Raw genomic sequence first — 26634 nt, forward strand, 5'->3', positions numbered from 1 at the left:
TCTCCAGCTGCTATGCCAGAGTTTTGTGCTTGATGGTGCTCAGTCCTCAGTGTAATAATTTTGCTTTCAAGAACTGGCATTTTCAAAAACATTTCTTAGCCTCATTTTTCTTCCACTGACCTGCCCTGGGAGTGGGGATAGCCAAGGTGGCTGGCTCACTTTTGGGACGCCTTTTCCATGCCTGGGGACTTTGCCTTCTTGTTCCCCTAAATTGTTCTGTGTGTCGTGCATTGCTTTCTGCGACTGCCTTTAAAGCAAAGTAGTTCATTACTGGAGTTTGAAACTGCTTCACAGTGTTTAATCTAATCAGTGAAAACTTCCTTGTCCCATTATTTGGGCAAATTTTTCTGGGGGAGGAGTGGTTGTTTTCATTTAGGTTTTATGATTTACACTTTATTTTTACGGCATGTTTGTTCAGGAGGAGGATTTTTGGTTACTTTCCTTTGTAGTGATTGTTTTGTACTTTCTTGGGACAGAATTGGCTCTTTTGAAGGTCCGCATGCTTACGTGCAAAATATTGGCAGGTCTCTGAGTCTGAGGAATGCAGTGGAAACCATCATGCATCCTGTGCTTTGATTCCTGCAGATCACCCTGTGTTCCTCATGGTCCTGAAGCAGAGTTTCTCACTTTTTGCTCTTACTGACGTTACCTTCTATGATCATTTTTTTATTCCTCTTCAGCATATCAACAGCCACTGTGAGCTGATTCAGTTCTGCTCTGGGTTGGGTTAGATTCTTTCTGAGTCAGGGGTGTAAACACTACAAGCGACACTACTGATAGTTCATAAAGAAGCTAGGAAAATTACAAACAGGTTTTGTCCAGCTGCATGGTTTTCTGGACTCCTATCATGAGCACCTAAGGAAGCCAGGAGATTGGGAGGAAAATGAAAATATTTTCCCATTTCTTGTGTGTGTTTATGTATACACACGCACACTTAGTTCAATGAAGAATAGGACAAGGATATCTTTGCTGGGTTTGTGCCCTGATCAGCTCTTTGCACTGATGTGTTTAACTTGCTAAGAATGACATTGCTCCTCTCACACAACCAAAATGGAGTTAAAGTGGCACAACGCTCAGCGATGAGCATGAAGATTTTATGGTCTGATTTTCAGTTTCCTTGTAAGAGCTGAAATCTGCTGCCAGGCATTATCTGCATTGCCCTACTGGATGCATTTGTCAGCCAGGTTCACACTGCAGCTCAACTAGTCAGGAGTCCTATTTTGTTTGTAACTTGTAGGTTTGGATTAGAGAGAAAGAGAACAGCAATAGTCAGCATTTGCATGGATCTTATTTGAGCTGGTTTGCATCTTCAGACATACAAACTGAAAACACCTATACTGCTAAAATCACAGAAAATTTACTAAATCTTCATTGTTGTTGTTGTTTTTGAGGGATTTGGGGGGAGTTATTTTTGCTTGTGACTTTTTTTGTTGTTCTGCGTAGCCTGGATTAATTTTGTCGAAGATTCCTTTCCTTTTTTTTTTTTTTTGATTGCTCCTCTTCTCTTCCAAGTCTTAATTTCCAAGATTGTAACTTGTTTAAATTTCCCTATTGTATGACACATCTTTAGCCTTTTCTTTTTTTTCTGCCTGTTATTTTCAGGGGAAGTGGAAGGGGAAAAGCGAAAAAATAACCCTGCGTCATTGCGAATACCGTGAGCTTGGAGCGTTGTGATGTCTGCTCCATAGCATCAGGTGGCTCTTTTGCACTGGCAGAAACTCTGTTCAGAAAACCTAACATCCAGCAGAAACCTGTTGTGGGGTTACTGCTCTTAATTTTGCTGTTCTTCATCCCTACTCTCCTACATCAAATGAGGCCAAGCACCTTGGGTCACAATAGCCCCATGCAATGTTATAAGCTTGGGGAAGAATGGCTGGAAATCTGCCTAGTGGGAAAGGACCTGGGGTTATTGGTCAACAGCTGGCTGTACACAAGCCAGCAGTGTGCTCAGGTGGCCAAGAAGGCCAACAACATCCTGTCCTATGTCAAAAATAGTATAGCTAGAAGGAATAGAGAAGTGATTGTGCCCTCGTATGCTGTACTGGTGAGGCCTCACTTTGAATACCAGGTTCAGGTTTGGGCTCCTTACTACAAGAAATGCACTGAGGTGCTGCAGTGGGTCCAGAGAAGGGCAACAAAGGTGGTAATGAATTGAGATTATAAGGCTTGTGAGGAATAGCTGAGAGAACTTGGGTTGTTCAGCCTGCAGAAAAGGAGGCCCAAGGGAGACCTCCTAACCCTACACTCTCTACAACCGCCTTTCAAGGAGTTGTAGAGGTTGGTCTCTTCTAAGTAATAAGTGGTAAGAGGAAACAGCCTTGAGTTGCATCAGGAAAAGTTTAGATTGGGTATTAGGAATAAAACTATTTACCAAAAAAGGTTGTCAAGATCTGAAACAGGCTGCCCAGGGAAGTGGTGGTGTTGTCATTCCTTGAGGGATTTAAAAGATGTGTAGATGTAGTGCTGAGGGATGTGGTTTGGTGGTCACCTGGAAGTGTTAGGTTAATGGTTGGACTTGATGGTCTTCAAAGTCTCTTCCAACCAAAATGATTCCATGATTCTTTTTCACTTCCCTAGCAATATGCCACCTACAAACTGTCCAAAGCACAATTATACATTTGGAACTCATGAGTTAACACACCCACACCCCCACTAAAATGGAGACATCTTAAGGCAATCCTGTGTTACTCAACATGCTAGGGGTTTTTTATGTACAACAAACCCCTCACCATGTTGGTGAAGCAGTGCTTGGGATTTCCTCTTTCCTCCTCCTCAGTCTCTTGCACTTATAGGCCCATCCTCTTTATTTTATTCATCTCATGGGGTCTGTGGATCTCTGACACTGGCGATGTGAACAGGACACTGGGGCTTCTGCATTTAAACATGGGCAGCTTGTTCTCTTCTGCAGTGAGAGACTGGAAATACATTAATTTCTTACTGCTGCTGCAGTGTAGCTGGTTTGGGCTTTCTTAGGGAGCCTCCAGGTCAGGCACTAGTTATTTAGTGTTGTCACATCACTCATAACCCACCTCCTGGTACATTTTTTTTGACTGAGGAAATAAAGTATGACAAATTTGTAAGTAGCTGTTCTCGCCATCACTCTGATAGTTGTGTAAACACAGCTCCTTGGGATGCACCAGCTTGACAGGCCCCCTAATTTGTTGCAATTGGCTTTTCTACCCCACCCCCCATATTTTCTTTAGATATTAAAAAGTAAGCAGATGCCTGTCAGCAAACATGCTTTATAGCAGCTCTTTTGTTAGACAGAAGTTTGAAGAGCAGATAGATATTGTCTAGTAGCTTTTATTTTCAACATCTATTTCTTTTAACAAATCAGGAGTAACGAAAAATAATTGAGAAATAGGCTTTCACCAAAACTGTGATTTTTATTGCAAATTCTGTTAGCCAGTCATTCCCAGTCTTTGCTCACCTTGGACCCTCTAAACACATATGTACGTACATGCTGAGATGTGTGTCCCTGTGCTGGGTGAGTGGTAAGTCTGCCACTGGTCATGGAATAGAACCATAGAATAATTTTGGTTGGAAGAGACCTTTAAGGTCATCAGGTCCAACCACTAACCCAAAACTGCTAGGTCACCACTAAAACATATGCCTAATATCTTTTCAATTGCTCCAGAGATGGTGACTCTACCATGTCTGAGGGCAGCCTGTTCCATGACTTGACAACCCCTTCAGGGAGGAAATTTTTCCTAATATCTAATTTAAGCCTCCTCTGGCACAACTGGAGGCTGTTTCCTGTTGTCCTATTTGCTACCTGTAAGAACAGACCAACTCCTGCCTTGTTACAGACTCTTTTCAGGTAGTTGCAGAGAGTCACCCTAAATAAAATCTTTTTCACATGAGGTGGGGTTTTGGCCACTGATTTCAGTGGATGTGAACCACGTCCTTCTAGTATGGCTCAAGTCCAATGGACTCCCCTCAGTTTTGCCAAAAGCAGGGAGAGCTGCTGTTGTCTGAGCCAAAGCCTTTCCCACTTGGGCATCTGATTTTGGCTGAAACTTGACATATATTTTAAATGACCTCTAAACTAAACTTGCCAAGTGACTTCCTAATCTTCAAAACTACTTTTGCCACTTCTACTGTTAGTAAATGGCACAGCAGAAAAGCTGCTTGAAAGCAGGGAAGAGCCACAGGTTCAATATTTTGAATCAATATATTTCCTCAGCAAAAGCTTTACACTGCACCTCTGGAATCAACAGATTTGTCACTGATTTCAGGAGGAATATCTTGCTTTAAAAGAAGAATCAGACACATCTCCTCCTCTGTGTATTTGATCTATGACACAGGATGCACCAGTGTTCTCTGGCACTTCCCAGGCTGATAATTTGTATTTCATCTTGATGCCATGTAGTGTATTTACTGACAGGCAGAAGCACTCCATCAGGATCACAGAGTTTTGCCTCTCTCTTGGTGGTTAGAACAGTGTTTTAAAGGAGTGTTCAGTTATTTTCACTTAGGTGCTACATAGGTGGGTTGGTAGCAGCCTGCCATCAGGGCAGAGTCATATTCTCAAGAGACTAGGAGGATACATCAGAACTCTGCTAGCACTTTCATAGCTGGGGGGATATTTGGTTAAATAGATGTTTATCTGGGAAAGTCATCATCTGGCTAGCAGCATATTGAATGTTTCTAAGCAGCTAACTTATGTATACTAAACAAATTTGGTTTGGCTGCAGCTAGAGCTGCCCTGTGGAAATTCTCAACATACATTTGTTTGATTGAGCTGTCATTTTCAGTTGATCTGCTGATGATCTGTGTCACTTTGTTTAAATGTCCTGGTGTAGGTTTTTTTTATATACAGTGCAAAACCAGTCTGCTTTCTGTGATGGATTAAATTGAGGTGAAATTCGAGAGTTACTCCTGTTTTCGATTTCTGTGCTCTGAGACAGGTGGGCTGGAATGACAAAGAACTTCACACACAAACACATTAAAAGCAAAATGGAGTGGATGCCCTTATGATTTAAAACATCCGCAGATGTGTCAACTTCCAAATGCTCCTGTTCAAAGAAGTTGCTGGGATTTGCACTTTAAACAACAAATGGTATTTATTTGGTCCCTCCTGTTCAACTAAAATACCTGGATAAAACTGATGTTGAGCTCTTATCCTCCTGCAAAATTCCCTGTGCATGCATTAGGGCTGGGGTCTGGCCTCTAGTGAGAGAGCACAAGGTTAACTCTCAGATGAAGTCCCTGGTGAGCAGCAGGGAATGGAAGCAGGCTCTCCTGCATGGTGGGAGTCTGCCAGCCCAGTCTGGGAACTGGGCAGCATCTCTGGTGGTGGTCTCAGCCTTGGAGATGTGCTTCTTGCAGGAACATTCCAAGACACCAGAGCTACTTTTGGGCTACAGCATCTAATTCATGTTTTGTGGGGTTTGGCAAGTATTGCTGAAGGTTTGGGCTCTCAGTTGCGCTTCCTCAAGGCTGTTAAGCGTGAGATCCTGGGTGCTCTCACTGATTTTGGAGAGAAGTGGCAATGGTTTCAGTGGGGTAAGAGGGATGGCTTGGTGCAAGGTGGGACACAGCCAGCTCTGAGCACATTACCTGGGAAAGGAATCCTGTAAACCTATTCAGCCTAGCGTTTGGCCCCTAATGTCGCTTTTATCAGGTTGGCCACTCCATAGCCCCTGTCCAGAACCCTCACTAAAATGCAGCTCTTGCCCATACCCATCATGTGCACAATTTGCCAGGTTTCAGCCTCCAGAGCTCTTTGAAGGCTTGCTTTGCCAACCTCCAACTTTTCCCCTGCGGGCTGGGGACTGTATGTGAACCACCAACTACCACTCTGTAGGGCAGCTGCACCACATCTTTGTGGGGGGCAGATCTAAAGTGTACCCTGTTCAGATAACTTGCTTATTTTCTAAGCTTGCCACTCATCTGGTTTGTAACTGAGGGTTGTGTTGGCTGACATGGCTGCAGTCTGCTCAGGGGCATGCTTGTGGATTGAGCGCTCCTTCAGCACATCCTTGTGATAATGGATAGACTTAATTATTTTTTTCCCCCTCTGACACGTTTGGAGTAATCCATGGTTTTACCTAACTTGCTGGACTTAAGGCTCATGGGTGTGTGGAGAAGGTCACCACAACACCAGTTTGATGTTCCTTTGAAAAGACTTCTAGGAAGAGTTGCTTTTATTTGACTTTGGCCTCTAATGAGCTTACGAAGGCAAGTTTAAGATGCTATTAATTTCTTTCACTTTCCTGCTCAGAAAAATCTCCTGTGAGCAGCAAATGGGTTGCTGATGCTTGGGCAAGTGCAGCCCACACTGCTCCTTCCCTTCTTTGCTCTCCCTGTACAAATACTGATGTCATGGTGAAGGGTATCTGGCAAAACATCTCTTCCATGATCCGTTATGGCTTTGTAAAGTGCAACAGTCTAGCTTGAAAATGTCTGAGCACTTTTAGCTTTATTTTGGAAAACAAGAATTGAATCCATTCTCAGAACAATGTCAGGAAAAGTCACTTGCTTGGCTCTTTTTTATTTTTCCACATCAAAAATTAACTCTCCAAGCCATTCTTGCCCAAGGACTCCATCACTTCCATGGTTTAGGATGTGTCTTTCTGTGTATATATATAATATTTTGTTACATATACATGTTGTATATATACATTCTTGGCATTATAAACACTACTTAAATCCATGTCCATAAACATAAATAGATATAGTTTAGTAGTCTTTATAACAGATTAGTCTATAGTGACATAGTAAGTATAATTAAAGTGTATAACAACAGAATGTTAGTTTGAGCTTGTAGGATCCTTTGTGATCCTTTGGGATGGGGAGCACTAGCTGGGCCCATGCACAGCATCCAATTACACCAGGGCTGAATTTGCTCCATTAAGTGCTGTGTATTTATTTAAGCTGTCATATATCAGCCTGCACATGAAAACAATAGAACTCATGAAGATTGCCAGTTTGAAAAGAAGATTATTTTTCAAATTTGCTTCCAAGTTATGGGGATGAACCAGAAGCTTTCAGAGTGCTGATTTATTGCTCTCTGCTAGCAGCTCACCAGGACCCCTCTGCTTCTCCAAGATCAACAGCTTCATAGAAAGCGATACAAGGTGTATGGAACAAAGAGTGGAATAAATTACATTAGCAGTTAACTTTCTTTACAGTTAATACATATCAATAAATAGCTACAAAACATTTGAGGCTTTGACCAGGAAGCCATGTAAAATAAACTGTAGTCCTACTCTTTTTCTTTTTCCTTTTCTTTTCTTTCCCTTTTTTTTTCTTTTTTCTTTTTAAAGTCAAAATAGATCTAACTGATGTTAACTGTTTCACAGCAGGGGTCTCGTTCTGGTTTCACACTGGTGTCACTGTTGATTTTGGAGGGGGGATGTGATCAGAATAAGGACTGTCACTCCTCCTGCCTTACAGCAGGCTACTGGTGCTATGAGAACACTTAGCATTTCCATACTGTCCTACTTTGCATCTTCAAAGCACTGGGGAGAGATGAGCTATTCACCATGGGGCTCATCTGAGGCAAATGAGATAATATGATCCTGTGGAAGAAATGAGAAACCCAGGAGGGAATGGGAGAATTTGTTACTGGATATTTCTGCAAAAGCAACTGAGTGGGCAGCATCAGAGCTACTCGCTCCCAACATAAGCAAGGTTCTATGGTTTGATGGACCAGGGAGACAGAAGCCCAGGAGGTCTTTCCTTGTAGTCCTGTGTGCACTGGAATATCTTCAATCTTTTCTAAACTAGTCACTCTTGGGGGGGGAAAAAAACCCTTCTGGTCCTTGCTGTTCAAAACCTCCCTGATGGGCTCTGTTTCTGTGATCTCTGCCTGTGAGGCTTTGGCTTTCATGGAAGTCTCAGTATCATTAAGGTTGGAAGAGACCTCAAAGATCGAGTCCAACCTGTCACCACAGACCTCATGACTAGACCATGGCACCAAGTGCCATGTCCAATCCCCTCTTGAACACCTCCAGGGATGGTGACTCCACCACCTCCCTGGGCAGCCCATTCCAAACCCATGAGAAGAGGGCATCATTTACAGTCAGGCTCCTGGTCTCTGATGGCTGCAGGGGGAAAGTTTTCCCTGCAAGAACAGCAAATCAGATGGATGTAACTGATTTTGCTCATTTTCCTCCCAACAAATAGGACAGAGTGAAGTGTTACTCTGCCTGCAAGGTAGGGTGTAGCAAAGGTTGCAAATAGTTGTCCTGATGTCAGCTGGGGACCACCAGCAAGGGAGAGAAGCGAGAGTGGAAAGCTCTGAGGTAGTGCTGAAAACCTCAAAGCAGTCAGAGCCCTACAGAGGGCTTAGCCTTCAGAGATGTGCTAGGTAATTACAGCCAGACAAACACTCTCGGAGGAGTTTCTAAATTGCACAAGGAACAATTTTCCAGGAAAGAGGTGACAAAGGTGACAACATCCTGTATTTGCCTAACACTTTTCATTTTAAAACTAGTCTCATGATTGCTCAGCAAAACTCCCATAGTATTAGGGGTTTGGATTTAAGCTTTTAAAACAACTTTTCTGAAGGCTTTCCATGAAGTAATTTATTTATTATTTTTTTTTTGGTTGTAACAAGGTGGAAAAGAAAATGAAGGATTTCTGAGAAAAGGGGGAAGAGAAAGAAATTAAAGAGTGAAGAACATGTGAAGGGTGTACCCGGTTGTCAAACACCTTCTCGTAGTAGAGGATGGAGAGGGAGCTGTGGTCACTGGCAGCGGTGCAGTGAAGCATCCTTCAGGTGGGCTGAAGGAGTGCTCGAACACTGTGGTGATGGAAGGGTTTGAACCCTTGATTTATTTCTGTATGGGTGGTTTGGTTGCAAAAAGCCTAGAGTTTCCCCACATCCTCTTATCCAAAAGCCAAAGAAAATAACTGTTACAAATCCTTGTAGCTCATCACGCTCTCATGTGTGCCACGCTCTCTAGAAAAAATAAACTGTCCTAGAAAGGCAACAGAGAATTGCAAGTCTCTTTAACTAGTGTAGTTTGCTTTTTGCATCTCTTCCTTTTTTAAAGTCGTAGTGCCATGGACTCTGGGGCTTGCTGTAGCGCAGCAAGTACCGATGTCCCAGCTGTGTTTGGATGCCTGCAATAAATGCTGTTGGTTTCACAAGCACTTCATATCTGCATCACCACTGAAATGATCACTGCATTAAAGTCACTGGCTAAAGCCCCACTGGCTTTAAGGTAATCCACAAATCCCAAGTCTGGGACAGACCTGCCTTTTGAAACGTGTCAGGAAACAAATGTATTTTATTGATCACAAATATTGATCTTAAAAGACACTTTGCACCAGACCAGGTAGATGACATTGGTTGCTCTTCCCTCATCTGCTGATGTTGTAACCCAGTCATATAGGAAGTTACTAAATTTGTCTGGCATTATTTGCCCTCAGTAAAGGCACATTGGCTGTCACCACTCTACACAGTGTCCTCATAATATGATCTTCTGCATGCTGCTTTTGGACTTGATCTCTGATGGTCCCTTCCAACCTCTAACATTCTGTGATTCTGTAACTAATAAGTGCATATCTAAAATGCATAGGTGGGACAGGTAGAATTTGGTTTGTCAGAACAAAATGTAGAAGTGTCTGGAGGGAAAGGTCAGTGGCTGGAGCAAAGAAAGTGGGATCAATGGAGAGAAGTAGATCAAAATGCTTGTGTGGGTTTTGTTGGTTTTGTTTTATTCCTGGAAGAAAATGAATCAAAGATTCTTGCAGTCTGAAAACATGTGTGTGTTGTGATGAGTGAGATACTGATGAGAAGCGCTTGTCAAAGCATGCCAAGGATCTCGACTTCATGGAGACAAATGGGAACAAATTGTCATCCACATCTTGGAATAATCCCACCCAAAACAGTGCTGTCACACAGGATTAAAAAAAAAAAAGGTTCTTCCCTATAATGAAATCAAGCTGTCCCAAAGGGCTTTGCTGGGTTGTCTGAGCTTGTTTTGGTTAAAAAAAAATAAATAAAAAGAAATTACTTTTATATCCAACCTGTTAGTAACACATAGTGATGCCCTACAGATGCTGAATACATCCATGCATGCAGCATGAAGTATAGTTGCTCTTAAGATTCATGATTTTCCAATTAGCTAAGTATGCCTTGCTTGTTACTGGGTGACCTTGTGGAGACATAACTACAGCACATGCTGCTGAGAAGTCACTTGCAGGAAAAATTGTGGCCTTGTATCTCCTCGGAAACAAATGCTGGAAACCAGTCTTGCCAGACCTTGACTTTTTGAAGTGGACAGTATTGTAGGATTAATTATTTGATCCTTTTCCTGATTAGTGTATTTGTTAGGAGTATTTCTATTAGTGTTTCAAGGACTTAACTGCAGTGTATTACAGTGTCACTCAAATATAATTAAGACTCTCTGTAATTGCATAATTAAAAAGCTGAATGGCTGCTGGTACAAAGCTGTCTGTCTCTGCTCTAAGGCAGCTTGGTTTCCAGAGGCAACTTCCCAAAACTCCAGCACTCCCTGAAATGAATGGGTACATCATTGGTACCTTGTCATGTTCACTAGACCATTTCTGATAATCCCTCACCTCTTGCTCATTCATCCTCAGCTGCCTCTCCCCACTTGTCCATGTCCCTTTGTTCTTCCCAAGGGATGTGCAGGCAGGACATCCCTTTGGGATTCAGAACATTTTTGCTATGAGAGATGTGATGGGGTGGCCAAGCCTTCATGAATTCTTTTTTCAACTTATTGGTGTCTAGAATGAGGATTTCTCAGCTTCCCAAAGCAGGTGTCTGGGTGTTTCTACATTAGTGCAGGAAGGGGTTAAATTCCCTTTTATTCCTAACATGCTCTTGAAACAAAACTTCATGACCTGGCTCTTTTTCCCCCCATCTGTGTGGGTTTGTGTGGGTTTTTTTCCTTCCTTTTAAGTGATTATACTTTGCTGCATTATAAGGCAGCAAACGCATTTGTGTCTCAGGACCATACTCTCCCAGATACTGACATGTTCAACATCTCCTGTGGCTTACCAAGCACATCAGGGATGTGGACCTCCCTCTGTTTTCTCATTATGCCAAATAACGAAATGTGGAAATAATTCTAATCCTTTCTTCTGCTTGTGCCGTACCTCTGAAAATATGATAAACTCAATCCAATTAAAAGTCATTACCTCTCCAAGGCTCAGTCTCTAGCTATAACCTTTGTTTTATAATTCACTCTGTTATCTGTCTTCATTATAATTTGGTGGAATAGTCATCTTTTATTACCACTTTCTGTTGGAAAGAGGCATGTGATTTCCAGTGCTACTTTGTGACACATCTCAGCTTAAAACAGTGAAGGTCTACTAATGAGCAAAAAGAAGTTCACTTATACTGATTCATTACGTTGAGATAAAGTTTCATTTGCATTGATTACAATACTCTAGGTCCAAGTAATTGTTTTGATTTAAACATGTTCTTTTGCACAAATGTTTTCCAAGGTGTCAGGGCCTGTTAATGCGTGTTACCTTTTGTGTCTTACCCCAGCTGATAGAAAATTAGTTATGTTTTGTTCCTGGTTGGTATTTTCTGTGTCTCGGTGGCTGATCTCACTAATTCACATTTAACCTTCCTGTCCCTATCTCTCTCCCAAGCATGCTGGCTTCTCATGCCACGTCAGTGTGAGAATATATGTCATGTTTACCGTGATGGTAATCAAACAGTGAACAAAAGCTGGTCCCTTGAATCCATTTTCCTCCTTTAGCAGTGATCAGTATTCAGAACTCAAAATTTCAAGGCAGACTTTTTTCTTTTCTTTATCACTTGGGTCCACTCCATAGAGAGAGTCACAAAGGACACTACTGAGTATGTGTTAGCTGCTGCAGCTTTACACAGCTGAAAAATTTTACTTAGATCAAAATATGAGCAATTAGTTAGTTTCAGCATTCTTTGAGTTCCTCCCAACCAGTGTGGAACTCTACAACCTCCTTGCTAGCTGCAGCTCCACCCCTCTGTATACCAAACCCTACACCTGGCATTTCTCCCTTCTCCTGCCCCTCACTTTCTGTAACCCAGAAAAGATTTTGAAAGTCAAATATATATTTATTCTATTGAGGAAACTTTATCAACCAGCACCAAAGTTTATTGGCACTAGCTAGTGATATAATGGGTAGTTTAAACCCTTCTAACTGCGAATAATTTTTCAGTGGTGTTTATGATTGCAGTAGGCTCTAACAGACCAGAAGCACAGATAACATAAATATTTCTACCAGAGATGATTGTACTGGAACTATAAATAAAATTAGACTTAACTTGTAAATAAATTCAGTGTGTGCCAGCCAACATTTATAATGCTTTGTTGCTGTGTGTAATGCAGTCATTTATATGGAAAGTGCAGAGGAAGATAAGCAGCTAAATTTTGCTTTTCAGTTATGCAGGTGCAGCTTCCCCTGACATCAAGGAGAGCAGCTCCTGTGGAAATGAAAGTAGAATTTGACCTGTAGTCTCTCAGTGCTGGACCCTAATTAAAAGCCAGCGTCTGGTCCACGTCAGATGCTTTTGACTGTGTTACTCAATTAGACACAACTGACACTAGACAGAGCACCAAACGCTACTAGTTATTGTAGGGGCTGATAGTGAGAATTGCCAGAGACTTGGGTAGGTCTCCACACAGTTACTGTATTATGACTGTCCTGGTCTAGTACCAACACTTGGCAATGCTGAAATTATCCTCTGTCAAAGGCCTGATGAGTATCTGTAACTCTGCTTTTCACTTGCCTGTAGACAGATTTTGCCCAAGCTCTTAGTGCTTGGTGCTCATCCTGCAATCAGAAGCTCCCTTCTGCTCTCACGATGAACCTCTTGTTTCAGTTTTTTCTAGTCTTTATTATTTTATTTTAAATTGCAGACACAATAATATAAGAAGCAAAAGCTGCTTCCTATGCAAGGAAGGTTTTAATTTTCATTGTCTGTTATCCACACTGTTTTAAAGGATGTACATCTTGCCATGAGGCACAGACAGACGCTACTGGCAGCCCTAAGCTCTTTGCACAGGTTGAGCTCCCTTCTCATTTCACGTGGATGCTGCAGCTCCCAGAGCAGCAGTGTAAGAAGTTGGTGGTTTCTGCACTTCAGCCCCAAGGCGCTCTGCGCTCAGGCTGCCCACGGTTGCCTTTTTTTCCTCCTGCCTTTGTCTGCGCAGCTTTTCCTACAACTCCCTCTTCTGCCGGCGCTGCAGAAGGGTTTGCTCAGCGCTGGGAGGCTTTGCTGAGCATGCTGTGCGAATGCCCTCTGCAATCTGCAGTGTCACGAGCACGAGGGGAAAGTTGAAATCTGGGCACCACATTTCCTTCTCATTTTGTTACATTAGTGTCAATCTGAAGAAATTCGAGCGACTTTGGCTAACTTCAGGACAGACACTGAGCTCATTTATTCCTCGGTGGAAGTCTAAAGTAATTACTTTGGATTTAAGCATTGTGTAAGAGAAATCAGAATCTGGCTTTTGGGGCCACAGCACGGGTGCTTTGGTTCCCCTTGCTCTTGTTACGTGGTCCACAAGTGTGGTTTGCAGGGCTGGACCTTTTCAGATGACTTTGGTTTTCTCATGTTTGTGTTAAGGTCAAGTGATACAAGTACACAACATACCCACACATTTGAAGGCTAATGTGTGTGAAAGCATTTTCCCTTAGTTACTGCAGTAATGATTCAGAAGTGCTTTAAGTGCTGTGTTTATCTTTAAACTTGCTTGTAATCACTTTTGTTGTACAACCCAACTTTCTAGTTGTAAGCCGGTTTTTCTCTCCCCTGCTTTACAATCTTTACCTAGCAGGGAATTACTAGCTCTATTCTGTTTGGAATCTAATCTTATTTAATTAGGCCTGTCTGATGCTTTTGCACAATGGGGTCCTGCCAGGGGCCCCCAGACTGTGTTACAATACAAATAATAATAATAAATAGTCAAGGTTAGGTCCAGTTCCACAGAACAGGTCTGTGAATAGGGAGTGGCAAAAACCAGTTTCAGGTACGTTAACTGATAAAATGCTCAAGTTAGAGTAATGCAGCTCTTGGCTAGAGTCCCTTCTGTGCCTAGAGATAGTAACCTAGCCTCTGCATGTTTCTCAAGCTGAAGATCCTTCTCTGCTCCTTCTCTAGAGGATGTAAAAGTGCCCCCTGTGCCATGTCTACCCATTGTGGGACTGTCAGGTGGCTCCATTTGGGTCACTGCTGGCTTTATGCTCCTTTGGAAGCAAATAGGTTTTCTTCTCTTAATTTTCTGCTTTTCCTGACCTCCTGTGTTCTAGACCAATGTGGATATATTTTGTAATCAATCAGTCCCTGCCTGGAACAGTTGTGGGTGGGTTTTTTTTTTTAATACATGTTCAAACAGAAATGCAGATAAAGGTGCCCCATTTGTATGCAACAGGAAATGCCTGCCTCCTTTACAGATATCCTTGCAAATGCTCTGCACTGGTTTCTTCTGCACTGGTTTCTTCAGCACTGAATAGAAATGCTGGGTCAAACAAATACAAATGTATTTTCCAAGGATTTGATTCAGGGCTTGGTGCTACATTCAGATCCACCCTCACCTTATGCAAGAGAGACTAATTCACTTGATCCTATTGTGCTCCCCCAAAACCCTCAACTCGTGTCCTTGCCTCCTATCAGGCATGGTCAACAGAACTAGCAGAGCTCAAAAAATTCCAACTTCCACTGGAGTTCTCCCAGTGAATACAGCCAAGTCCTCTTTGTGTCTAGTCTTCAGGGCTAGGGGTCATCTTTTTCACCTTTGCAGGCATGAATCTGTGTGTATCTTCTCACTGCAAAGAGCCACTTCCACATTTATCTCGGCTCTTACTTATCCTGCTTGGAAGATGATGGCATTAGAAACACTTCTGAAGTAGGCTCTCTAGATGCTTTTGCTTCCAGCCTGGAACAATCAGCCATCCAGCTTATGATTAAGTCACTGGTGGCCACATGCATGACCCCAAGTACAGAGAATCAGATTTATGTGCTAGAGGGTTTATCAGTCAATAGTTGCTTTGGAAATGTATATCCTCAGGCACAAATTGCCTGAAGAAAGGAAGAATAGATTGTATGGATGCGTTTCTGTTTGTTAGTGGTGGCTTTGGATCTGGAGATCTGGATGCAGCCTTGATCCTTGGAGGACCCTGTGTGAACCTTGAGGTGAAGACCACCCTGAAATGCTGATATGGCGAGTGTGTGCCTGTGACAGGAGGTGCTGTTGTGTGGTATTTCAGCTGCAGAAAGGCACAGTTCTGCTGAATGTGTGGCCCAGTGTGTTTGAAACCAGCGTGCCTTTGCCTACCTAGCGGTTGTGCCAGTGGAAAGCGTTTTGCGTTGTGTTCAGCAGCCCCTGCTTCCCTCAGTCGTTAGTGCCTCCTACCTAATTGCTCTTGGAAAGGAAGAGTGTGCTGAGCGCTATGAAACATCTAAATGGAAGGAAGTCCTCTCCACCTCCCAGCCATACACAGAAGCTCTCTCATTCTCAAAATGACCTCAGGTCCTGGAGTTGCTGTGGTAGCTTTGGCATGTTGCTCTCCCGTCCTCATCAGGCACATCTCCAGCCTGAAGCCACGTGGACTCTTTCCTGCTGGCGTGCAAGGTTGTGTCAAATGTGCCAGCGCAGGTGTCCACCCTGGTCTTTTAGTAGCAATTAACCTTTACTCCTGGGTTTCCTTTGAAGCTTGCTCATGTTTTTATTGTAATGTAGTGGTGAAGAATTTTATGGAGGCTAATGTCTAAGCTTCCACATTACCTGATCTCATCTGTTCCCTTATCAGGGGCCTCATTTTTTTGTTTCATCCCACTTCTAGTGGGGATAATTATTGGACTTAAAAGAAGCCATCTTGATTTTCAAAACTGCAACGCTATCCACGCAAATGATTTGCAGTTCACAGGGAAAATGAGCACTTAGCAGCACATTCCTTAGGTCTAATTCCAACCTTATAGAGATCTTTCTATCAGTCAATGTCTTGGAGTTTTGCAGAAGGCCTTCTTGATCCATATGGGTGTAAATTTTAAGGGGAGTAGTCCTGCATCGTGTGAAAATGAAGACCAGATCCTTGCTTCGTGTGTATTGATTTTTAATATAGTTCCTTCTTAACTTCACAAATATGTTGTAATGGTCTCCCCGTCTCTTGGTCAGTTGTAATTCTGCTATTTCAGGCAGAATACTATTTCAGTAATGCCTTTTACCCACACTGTTAGGGCTGTGGGGCATATAGGCATATTATACTTTCCAGAGCTTTCAAACTGAAAGCCCGTGTTTAACGACGACATTGGGTGTGGCTGCTGGAAATCAAAGGAGGCACAATAGACCCAGCAAACGGACTTGTCTCTCTGCCAGGCTTCCAGAGGCCAATTTATCAGCTGCAGGTTTGACCCTATATGGCTAAAAACAAGCTTAGCCAGAATGACTGAGATAAGTATAACCAAGGCCTTTGAGTCTGCAAGAGAGAAATTAAACTGGACTGTCCCTCGGGGAGAGGAAACATCTGTAAAGTTGTGCTTGCTGAATGTTTAAGGCTCAGCCTGTCCCAGCTCATGAGCAGGCACTGCTGGCAAGTGGGGCTGAGGAAGGTGATCCTTTGAGGATAGGCACAGAGTAGATTATTGCTTGCTGTGACTTCAAAGATTTGGCTGAGCTGCTTCGTTGTTTGGTGGAGGAGAGTCAAGCATAGCTGTGGGCACTTGTTTTTGTGAGGCACTGCTTAGTAGGATGGGGGGACAACAGAAGTGACTGTGTGAGATGGGTTTTTTTAAGGAGCTTGAGTGTCAGGCACCCAGCTGTCATGGAAAATCAGTAGGATTTAGATGCCTGAAATTTTTAACCCCCCTCTTTTTCTAGTGAGCCATGTGCTTATCATCATCCAGATCACTTTCCTTGTGTGATTTTTCTTCCTGCACCCCATGTGTATACATGGGTTGTTGGTTCTCCCCCCTTGTTTCAAAAACAGCTGAAGTCTTTTAGGCAGGACTGTAATCTAAACAGATGGGAGAAGATGTCTGAAGGGGAGTGAGCCTGCTTTGGGTGGATGCAACATTACTGCCAACCCGTGAAGTCAGGGAGCATATTGGAGTTTTGGGGATGCTCAGGAGGTGTGGACCAAGCTCTCTCACCCAACCCACCATGGTGGAGCAAACCCTATTTGGAGACAGGACCAGTACCATGATGTAACAGAGAGGGCTGCTCATATGGTTGTCTCAGTGCAGGGCAAAGTGAGTGATGGCATCCAGGTGGAGCTGTGTCTCTACTCTTCTTATGTCATCTTTCCAGGCTGAGTTTTGCTGTGGGTGGGTAGGTACAGCCGTGAGCTAAACATAGGTGCCAGGCACAGAGCAAGCTCTCTGCACCAATGCTTTCATGAGCCCTTAGGCATCTTTGCCAAACTTGGCACCACTGAGCTATGACAGACAGAATTTCTGAAGCACAAGTGGTGGAAAAATCCTTCTCAGCTAAATGCTAGAGTCAGTCAAGATTTTCTACTTCTTAGAGTGCTGGATATTAGAAAAGTGGCAAAGTAATCAATATTGGGTTCAATTCTTAAAGTGCAGGGAGAGTCTGCCAAACCAGAGGCCAAGGGAATGGGTAGCTGAACTTTCTTGTGACATGTGTGAGGTCATAGCCAGTGCCACATAAAAGAAAGAAAAACAGTTCATGGCTGTGAATAAATTGCTCACAGATGAAGAATCCAGTTTGCCAGTCATGTGATGGCAGCAATCTATTCAAATGATTTGTTATGTCCCAGTGTTTGTCTTAGGCAGGACCAGAAGCATGAAAGTACAGATATAAAACTGTGAGATAATATGTAACAAAGATGTGGGAGATAATGGGCTATGACCAGTTTCCAGTGGAAAAGGCATACGGTGCTAATCTACCATGGATAGTTTCTTAAATGAGCAAGAAATTGAAAGAGCATTTTAAAGTTTCCTGTTTCTCCACTGAAACGGACTCATTCTGAACGCCAAGCCCAGCGTAACACTTGAATTTCTGGGCCAACCATATTATGCAAATATCTTCATGCTCAGATCTTAAATACCCCCTCTCTTAACTTCATTCCTTGGAGGATAGTATTCCTGCCCTCAGTTTAGGTTAGAATTAAGTGGAATGAGTTTTGGTCCACAGGAAAGCTACAGTAACAGTCATAAAGTTAAATTAATGTAAATAATTAAGAAGTTTTTTGGTTGGTTTCTCTCTTCACTCCTTTTGCATGTATTATTGACTTGAGTAATGCTGCTGGTGCAGCTGAAGCCTGTGCTGAAGTCACTCAGAGGGTTGGGGTGTTTTTTTTTTTGACTAAAAGGAATTTACAATCAGCCCTGCATTTGGAGCAGTCAAAAATACTGAGTTTTCCTGCCTTTTTTTTTTCTTCCTTTCTGTCCTTTTGTTTGCTGGCTTAGCCCCAGAGATGAAGGTTTTTTCCAATGTGTTTTGGATCTACCCCAGGGTTGGTGTTTTCTTTTTTGGTTGTTGTGGGTTGTTTTGTTTTTGTTTTGTTTTTCAACTGTAAGAGGAGAAGGTTCATGTTCTCTATAAGGTGCTGTTTGGATCCTGAACTTATTTTAGACCATTGCGTTTCTTGGAGGTCAATGGTAAGATGCTGATTTACATCACCTGAAGCTCTTGCCAAGGGTTGTGTGGTAGGCTGGATCTTTTCCTCCAAAGGCTAATTGGAGGCCATCAAACTTAATTTTGGCTACTTTAGGTTCAATCTGTCTCTCTGAAAGACCAGTAAAGCCGTCCTGCTTTTCACTTCACTTAGATTTCAGTTGCAAGGTATAATGCAGGCTTTCAGTTGTAATTTCAAAGAGTGTGCACCGCAAAGCACTATATCCCCACCAGATTGGACAATAGGGTGTGCCTGCATATACATCTGTATGTAATTCCTTTGCTTGTGTCCAATGATGTAAACCACTTTTGATGTCAGGAATACTGAGAAACACTGTTTACCCCCGGGCCTACAATAGGGAAAAGGCTCAGCCTTTTCCAGGGTGAGGCTCTGCTGCAGGTTTTGTGATTGAAGGTGCTGCCCACCCTCCAAACTGTCCTTTCCATCACATCTGCTGGCTAGAAAGGTTTCATATGCAAAAACACATCAGGGTATTTCAAATCCTTCTGTTTGGCTTTATTTTCCAGGTGATGAATGTTTGTATGAAAGCTTTCCCGAACTTCCTTTGGAGGAAGCGCCAGAAGCTGATGGAGAGGCTGCAAATGTCCAGTGTCCAACATCCATCAGCATTCAAGAGCCGTCTTCTCCAGCAACCTCCAGCGAAGCTTTCACACCAAAAGAGAGCTCTCCTTACAAGGCTCCAATATACATTCCTGATGACATTCCCATTCCTTCAGACTTTGAGCTCCGAGAATCCAACGTTCCTGGGGCAGGATTAGGGATATGGACCAAAAGGAAGATTGAAGCAGGGGAAAAATTTGGCCCTTTTGTCGGAGAGCAGCGGCCACACCTCAAAGATCCCAGTTACGGTTGGGAGGTAAGACACTGTACATTCTTTCAGCCCATTGAAATCTCTTGTGTGTCTATAAACACAGGAGTGTTTGCAGAAGTTGACTCCTATCCTGCAGCAGCCAAGAGTTATTTGCGTGCACGAAGATGGCTTTCTGGATGGAAACAAGTGTAAATTAAAAAGGGGGGGAGAAAAGGCAGGAATTATTGTTGCTTTTCATGCATGAAATCTGTCTGGGTGGATATTGGCAGGTGATGCCTCTTTCAGGGAAAAGAGAGGAGGAAGTTGTGTGATTGGAACGTTTCTGTACCATTTTTAGTCTGCTCTTGGACAGTCCTGCAGTAGGGCTGCAGGTTAGGGATTTGCAAATGGAACTGCACTATCTGAAAAGGAACCGGCTGCCTCTTTCAAGGTTGTGACTTGCCACTTTCTGTCAACAGTGATTAGAATAGCCCTAAAATCTCGTATTGTGTGTCTAAAATTGCTGCTGCAGAACCTTGTGCTACTTAGGGATGTCAAAATTTAGGGTTTTCATCCTGCTTGTATTTGACTTAAGAGGAATTTTGCCTTTCATTTGTGCTTGGATGTAATGTGTTTGGATGCTGGTGTCAAACCTAGCAGTTGTTGGGGTGATGTGGCTCACGTTACTTCTGCAGATGCTCTAAGAATCGTTGCTTTTCCTGAAGGAGTTCAAGGCCCCTTTGGTGACCACAGTGATTGTGTCTTGCTTTCCCTGCCTTTGGGGGCAACGTGTTCTCCTGGCTGTGACAGCAGGATGGAGTTGGCTGAGACTGCTGCCAGTTGCGTTATGGTGTAATAAATGTTCTTGTGTGATTTTTATTCACAGCGTTAACAATGTGCTGCAGAAACAGAGCACAATCTCAGCTTTCCATCTGCACGTTTCCTTTGGTTTCTGATAAGGGGAGAAGTGCAGAGTTTGCACAGCTCTCCAGGGGCATGGCTGACCTCTGGAGAGATGGGAGGTTCATTTTCCCAGGAAAAATGGAGTTTTTCTATGGAGCAGAGCCTTCTGGATATGTTGGAAAATTGAGGTTTGATTTGCTTTGAACTGCCCACAAGTACTCAGTGAGTTCATTCCAAACTTTCCATCCAGTTGTTTAAACTCTTGTCAGAGTGACAATATGACAGGATAGTGTCAGGAGAAATTATAGACTTGGCAGCACTCTATTGAGTTAGCAGATCCTGGTGCAATATAATTGTTGGTGAGAAATCTGTATTATTTGAAAAAGGCACCAGGAAACCATAAAATCTGACCTTTAACCACACCACAATTAAACACAGATATTGATAACAGAAACTGGAGCAAACCCACCAAGATATGGCTGTACTTACAGGTTTAACATATCCCAAAATGAGTGTATTTTAGACTGGATCCTCAAACGGTGTAGTGCAGGACAGCCTTCTAAAACACAGGGAAACCATCTTGATTTTCACATCCTTAGATACTGACAGTACACTGCAATATTAGACTAACGTTTTTCCTTAAAATATTTAGAATTCTGGGGGTCTATGGAATCCAGCTAAGAAATACACATATTGATAGTGCTGGAAGCACAGCTGTGGCAGACTGAATCCTTTCCAACCTGCAGGACTTGCGCCATTTGAAGTGTTATGTATTTGGGACAGCTGGGGACAAGCTATTGAAGTGCTGGAGTGAAATCACACAAAATCAACAGTCAGGTCCCTCTGCAGTCTGGCCACTCTTCTAGAAGTGCTCTGCAGTGCTCAGGGGAGCTTGAAACAGAGTATTTTTCCAACAACAAGTGGGTTAAGTACATTTGTTGTAATTAAAGGGAGACAAAGAAATGCTGGTTACTAGGGTTTACACAATGAGTAAAATGGCATGTAGTGAAAGGTGTGTGGGGGACCTGGTAATGCTGGAGGAGACCTTGCCAGTGCCCATCCCAGCCCAGATGTTTATCATCACAGTGCTCTGGAAACCACCAATTCCTTGGACTTGTGCCTTGGGATAAAAAAGGGAGAAAGAAGGTGTTACTGGTGTGTGGGCTCAGCCAATGACTAAGGAATCATGGCTGGTGAAGGAAAGGTATCATTCAGTGAGGTTTAAGCGTGGTCTTTGGAATTCTAACTTTTTGGTTGTGCTTGTTTGGTTTTCTTCCCTGCCCGAATGGACACTTTTGTGAAACAGGGCATTTGTCCTGCCAGGTGCCAATAAGTCAGTTAACAAATGGAGACATTCAGCCTGCTGTTGCTGATTATCAAGAGAAAATCTTGTTATCATATTTTAAACAGTGGAAGGATGGGATCAAAGTTTCTGTATGGAGCTGACTGTGGATTTCAGTGCCTTTGTTGTAGATGAGGGTTTAAAACTCATTCTTCCCTTGATGATATGAGTTTGCTCTGTGAATTGTGCCAGTGTAGATGCTGCCACAATATTCTCTTATGTTTGATTATATGTAATTCCTAGAGCAGTTCATGGTGCTGTAGAAGCCAGCTCTTTCTGGTGGCTTCAAAAGGTGAGGTGTCTCCATCTGCTTACTGTTCCCACAGGCCAAAGAAAGCATTTCACTGTGTCCATCTTACTCATTTCTTCCCCTCACATGTGAATTGCTCAGAGAAATACATAGTGGGGTTGCAACATTGTTAGTACTTCTGTGCTGTTTTAATTATCTTGAATGCAGAAAGGATGATGAAGTTATTGGGGAAAAAATAGTCTTTCCATTTTATCTGTGTTTTTCTGGGTTCAAGGTGAAACACTGAATGTACAATGGTGTCTGACTTTCAAATACGATGAAGGAAGAATCTCTTTCCAAGAAACCAATCAGCATAAACATGAAATATATTTGGAAGGACAGCTGAATGTCATCTTCAGCTGTCTTCTGAAGCTTAATATGTTACTGAATTTGCTCCTTTTTTTGCCATTGTTTAAGACTGATAGGTAGCTAAAGGTCTCCACCTAGAACATTTCAACCCAAAACCCCATGTGCAGATTGCAGGGAAGAGTTTACACACAGCTACACACAGATGTGGACTGTAACTACATTTTTTAGAAAGGACATTTTTATTCCCTTGAAAAGGTTGTCATAGTTTGGGGTATTTCCAGCTGTGGGATACTTCCAACTTCCAGTTTTTGTTACTGACATTCATCTGAGTTGATACTAGGATTAGCCTGTAGTGGTCAGGAGAGAAGTGTAAGCTGGAGGAACTGCTGTCTGTAGTGGTCAGGAGAGAAGTGTAAGCTGGAGGAACTGCTGTCTGTAGTGGTCAGGAGAGAAGTGTAAGCTGGAGGAACTGCTGCAGTTAATTTTTTTTTCAACCAGGCAGTTGATAATAAAGAAAAATTTGCTGCAGAAGGCTGAGGAATTTCATGGGGCCTGTTCCTACCTTCCCCTATAGCAAGACTCCCTATGACATCGGCACAGGGTTTTGTCGGAGCAAATCCAAGAAAACAATGTCCATTGTTGTCTACTTACATACTTCAGCCATAAAACACATGCTGGGACAAAGAGAATTTGTTGTGATATAGTTGTGCTTGGTTCTTGATTAGAGTGCTGTAGACCAGTTTAAATGAGAAGCCATAAATCTGAACTTTATCTCATTTTGTGGGTCTAGAGCTGAGCATTATCTAATCAGGTATTGGTTAGCTAAAGTACAAATCGAAGAGGGGGTCACCGGACAAGGGGAAAGGTCGAGCTTTTTTGCAGTTTGTCACCAAGGTTTTAGTATTTGCCAGCAGCCTGAATATCCTAGGGGGTTGGGAGGCTCTTGCTCAGTGGTTGTTTGAAAAGGAAAAACTGACTGCTGCTTAATCAACAAAGCAAACAAGCTTTTAAGGGATGGCAGTAATTTTTTTATTTAAAAAAACCCCACAACACCCAAAACAACACAAACAAGGGAATGCAAGTTTAGTGATTTCATCATGGTTCATGCCCTGCTCTGAAAAACAACCCGGGAGAGTATTTCAAAGGAAGCCTTTGAATAGGTCACCACAGCACGTGCACCTATCTTGGAGCCGCTTCTTCCAGACTTCCTCAAATATTCAAATTCAAGTCTCTGACTCCTGTAGCAAACTCAAAGTCTCAGTCATAGCAACAATCTCTTCACAGCTCTTTTTATCCTAAACTTGTATTTCTTTACTAGGAAGTCAGAACCGGGAGCAATAAACTCTAATAAATCAAATGACAGAAAGGTTAAAAAAAAATATTTGAGAGCTTTACAAAGCAGGCTATAATCTGTTTAGAGAGCAGAGTGTATTTTCCTGTTATGGTAGTGAGGCTGAAAAACTTTTTGGACCTGGTAGAGTATGCTTGAGGTGATGCTATTACTTCTAAATGAAAATTTAGTATCATTAAGGTTGGAAAACATCCCTAAGATCATTGAGTCCAACCATCAGCCCAAAGCTACCATGACCACTCAACCATGTCCCAAAGTGCCATGTCCACATGTTTTTTGAACACCAATTAGGAAACCATCTGGCTATTTGTTTACTTCTCCTTTAATATTTTGGGGAAAGCTGCACAGCTTCCTAAAAACTGTTCTGGGGTACAAACTGCCTGCTGGTTTATTTGTGTTGGCATAGTTGCAATTTCAAGTTTCAGTTTTGCACTCTTTCTTTTGGCATTCTAAAAATCAAAATCTAGGCCTGTTTGAGAATCTGGGTTCCAGTGCTACCATCTCTCCTTATGAAAATTAAATAAGAAGTTACCAACTGTAGTGATACAGGCCTGTAGAGTTGGGATCTCTTGTCTGTCCTCTCAAATCCAGGTTGTAGCACCTAAATAGCTTGGTTTCCTACTCATAGCATCCAAAAATATCCACTATAATCAATAGGATTTACCAGCTGATTAGCTGATTTCTCTCTCTCTGTAGATACTATGCCCTATTTTCTGCTCTTCTTTGGAAAATCTTTGCCAGAATGTTGAAAGCTGCTTTTGTCTCTTTTTTTTAAAAAAAAAAAAAAAAAAAAAAAGAGAAACAGAACAAGAAGCAGCATCTCCTACATAAGTGCACATGGGAATCACACATCTTAAAACTCAGATGAAGCTATTCTTGATAAACTACAACAGTGCTGAGGGAAAAATCTCCTTTGTAGTCAGTGAAATCACACTAGGAGAAAGCAACAGATTGTCTTTCCAGAGAAGGAAAAATAAAAGGAACAAAGACTTCAACACTTCTGAATAGTTTTCTTTGGGATATGGAGTTTGTCCTAGTGTTAAAATTATGCCCTCCCTCCCCCCGCCCCCTTGATTTTCTGCTATTGTCTAACATTTTGAGACAAGAAACCAAATCTTGACCTTTCCTTGAATTGTTTAAGAGCACTAACACGCAAAGGAACTCCATGCTCAACCAGGTGATTGGAAAGTGGGGAAGCATAATGAAGATTCCCTGCCTGTGTTTTCTCCTTGCATCACAGGGACTCCAAGAACCCTGGCAAAATTATTGCTGAAGCAAAAACAGGTATAAGAATGTGATGTGTTTTCTTTCTTTCTTTCTGTTATTTCCAAATCAAAAAGGAAGAGTTTGTGTTACAATGGGGCCAGAGGTGCTTTTTGATCAATACAAGACCAACCTAGTTTTGCGGATATTGTAATTTGCCTCCAGGTCAACAGACCATCCACTTCTGGGAGCTGCAGGTGGGGGGTCACATCCTTACCTTTTTTTCAGCTTTAGAAAGCACAGAACATTCTGGCTGAGATCCAATAAAGCACTTAAGCACAGGCTTATCATTAACAGGATTACCCAGGTGTTTGAGTTAAGCATGTGCTTAGCTGTTGTGTTGAATTCTCTGTTAGGGACATAGTGTTCAGTGCCACCTAGGATGGAGTTCATACCATCTATCTTGCCTGGGGTGAGTATGCACAAGGATGCTTCAGACAGCCTCTCAAAAGTTACCTACATAAAAGTCCTTACTCAAGGTGCTGCTCATGTTACCAGTCTGAATTTTCTGTTGTTTGCATCTGTCTGGTGGTGAGGTTGTGGCTAAGTCAGATGCTACCACAGCAATAGGAGTCCTACAACAAAGCAGACAGATGCTTTGTGAGCAGTGTTGCATCTAAGAGGTGATGTCAGTGGTAAACCTGAACCAGCTAGCTGGCTGTTAACACTGCTCTTCTCCCTGCTCACAGGACAGGCAGTTTATAATTCTAGACAACTAAACATGAGGTACTGGAAAAGCAAGATATGAGCAGGTGGACTTGCCAGTCAACTTGAATTGAATATATTGACAGTGAAAGAAAGCTGTTGGTCTTTTGGGTTGTTTCATGCGAATGCAAGAGTTAGGACATGGAAAGAAGACAGTAGTCTGCTGCTTTCTCTTCTTTTCCTTACTCAGTCTTCAATTCTCCTAATTTTTTGATTAAGGCAATTAAATAGTCTCACATAGTGAAGCTGGTGGGATGTGTGCTCTGTTTCGTTGCTGGTTTGTTTGGGGTTTTTTTGGCTGCCAAAAGGGAGATGTCACTTGGCCCTGTTCCAAGCCAGTTTTAATATTGAGGCTGCTGGTTGCAGGGTTGAGTCACTGAGCCAACCCAAAGTCAATGTGGCAACAGTATAAGGAAGAGGTTTTCAGCTAGCCAGGAAGCTGACTGAGTGGCGGTGTGGCAAGGCTGTGAAATCTCACATAAACCCTTTGTCTCAAACCTGGAATGGTTTACATAGAATTGGCTGTTTCTCCACTTGCAGTGGATGCTCCACCATGTCCTTGACCTTGGGGGCAGGAAATCGCCCATTTCATGGCATGGTCTAAAGCCACAGAAACCTCTCTGTAGGTCTGTGTATATATTCCCCACAAAGCCAGTGAGGTTTTAATTTAATCAGGAGGAGCATTAACTCCTGAGGGAAGCAGAGTGAAACCAGAAAGGTCAAGTGGACTTAGAAGTAGGAAGAGAAGAAGGAAGTTGTGTGTGTGGTTTTTTGTGGTGGTGGTGTGGTTTTTCTTTTCCCTTTTTTAATTTTCAGGGCAGAACTTTTTAAATTGTGTTTTATTTATTTATTTTTCAGGAACTTTTGTTCTTTTTCCAAATAAAGTGGTTATTATTTACTCAAACATGTCCTGGGTAGATTTTGAGTTCAGTAGCACTCTGACCAAGCAGGTAATACCACTAAATAAACAGAGGAAGGCTGATGTTGGAGTGGATCCTGTGGGCTTATCAAAATACTGAAGAAAACAGTTCTGAGAGATGCCAGATGTCCCTGCAGAAGACAAAACCTGTGAATTTTATTTAGTCATTAAGAAAGACAATATC

At 42.5% G+C, this 26634-nt stretch overlaps 1 protein-coding gene across 5 annotated transcripts in view; it reads left to right on the forward strand.

Annotated features, from left to right (window-relative positions):
• Positions 1-26634, forward strand: part of MECOM (MDS1 and EVI1 complex locus) — a 355991-nt gene that overhangs the window by 137504 nt on the left and 191853 nt on the right. For all 5 annotated transcript variants that reach the window (XM_054166432.1, XM_054166435.1, XM_009902375.2 and 2 more), the window contains exon 2: positions 19086-19435. In XM_054166432.1, coding sequence (XP_054022407.1) covers positions 19086-19435 — 350 coding nt within the window. The remainder of the gene's footprint in view (positions 1-19085; positions 19436-26634) is intronic.

This window comes from Dryobates pubescens, chromosome 13 (assembly GCF_014839835.1).
Source record: "Dryobates pubescens isolate bDryPub1 chromosome 13, bDryPub1.pri, whole genome shotgun sequence".
NCBI lineage: Eukaryota > Metazoa > Chordata > Aves > Piciformes > Picidae > Dryobates > Dryobates pubescens.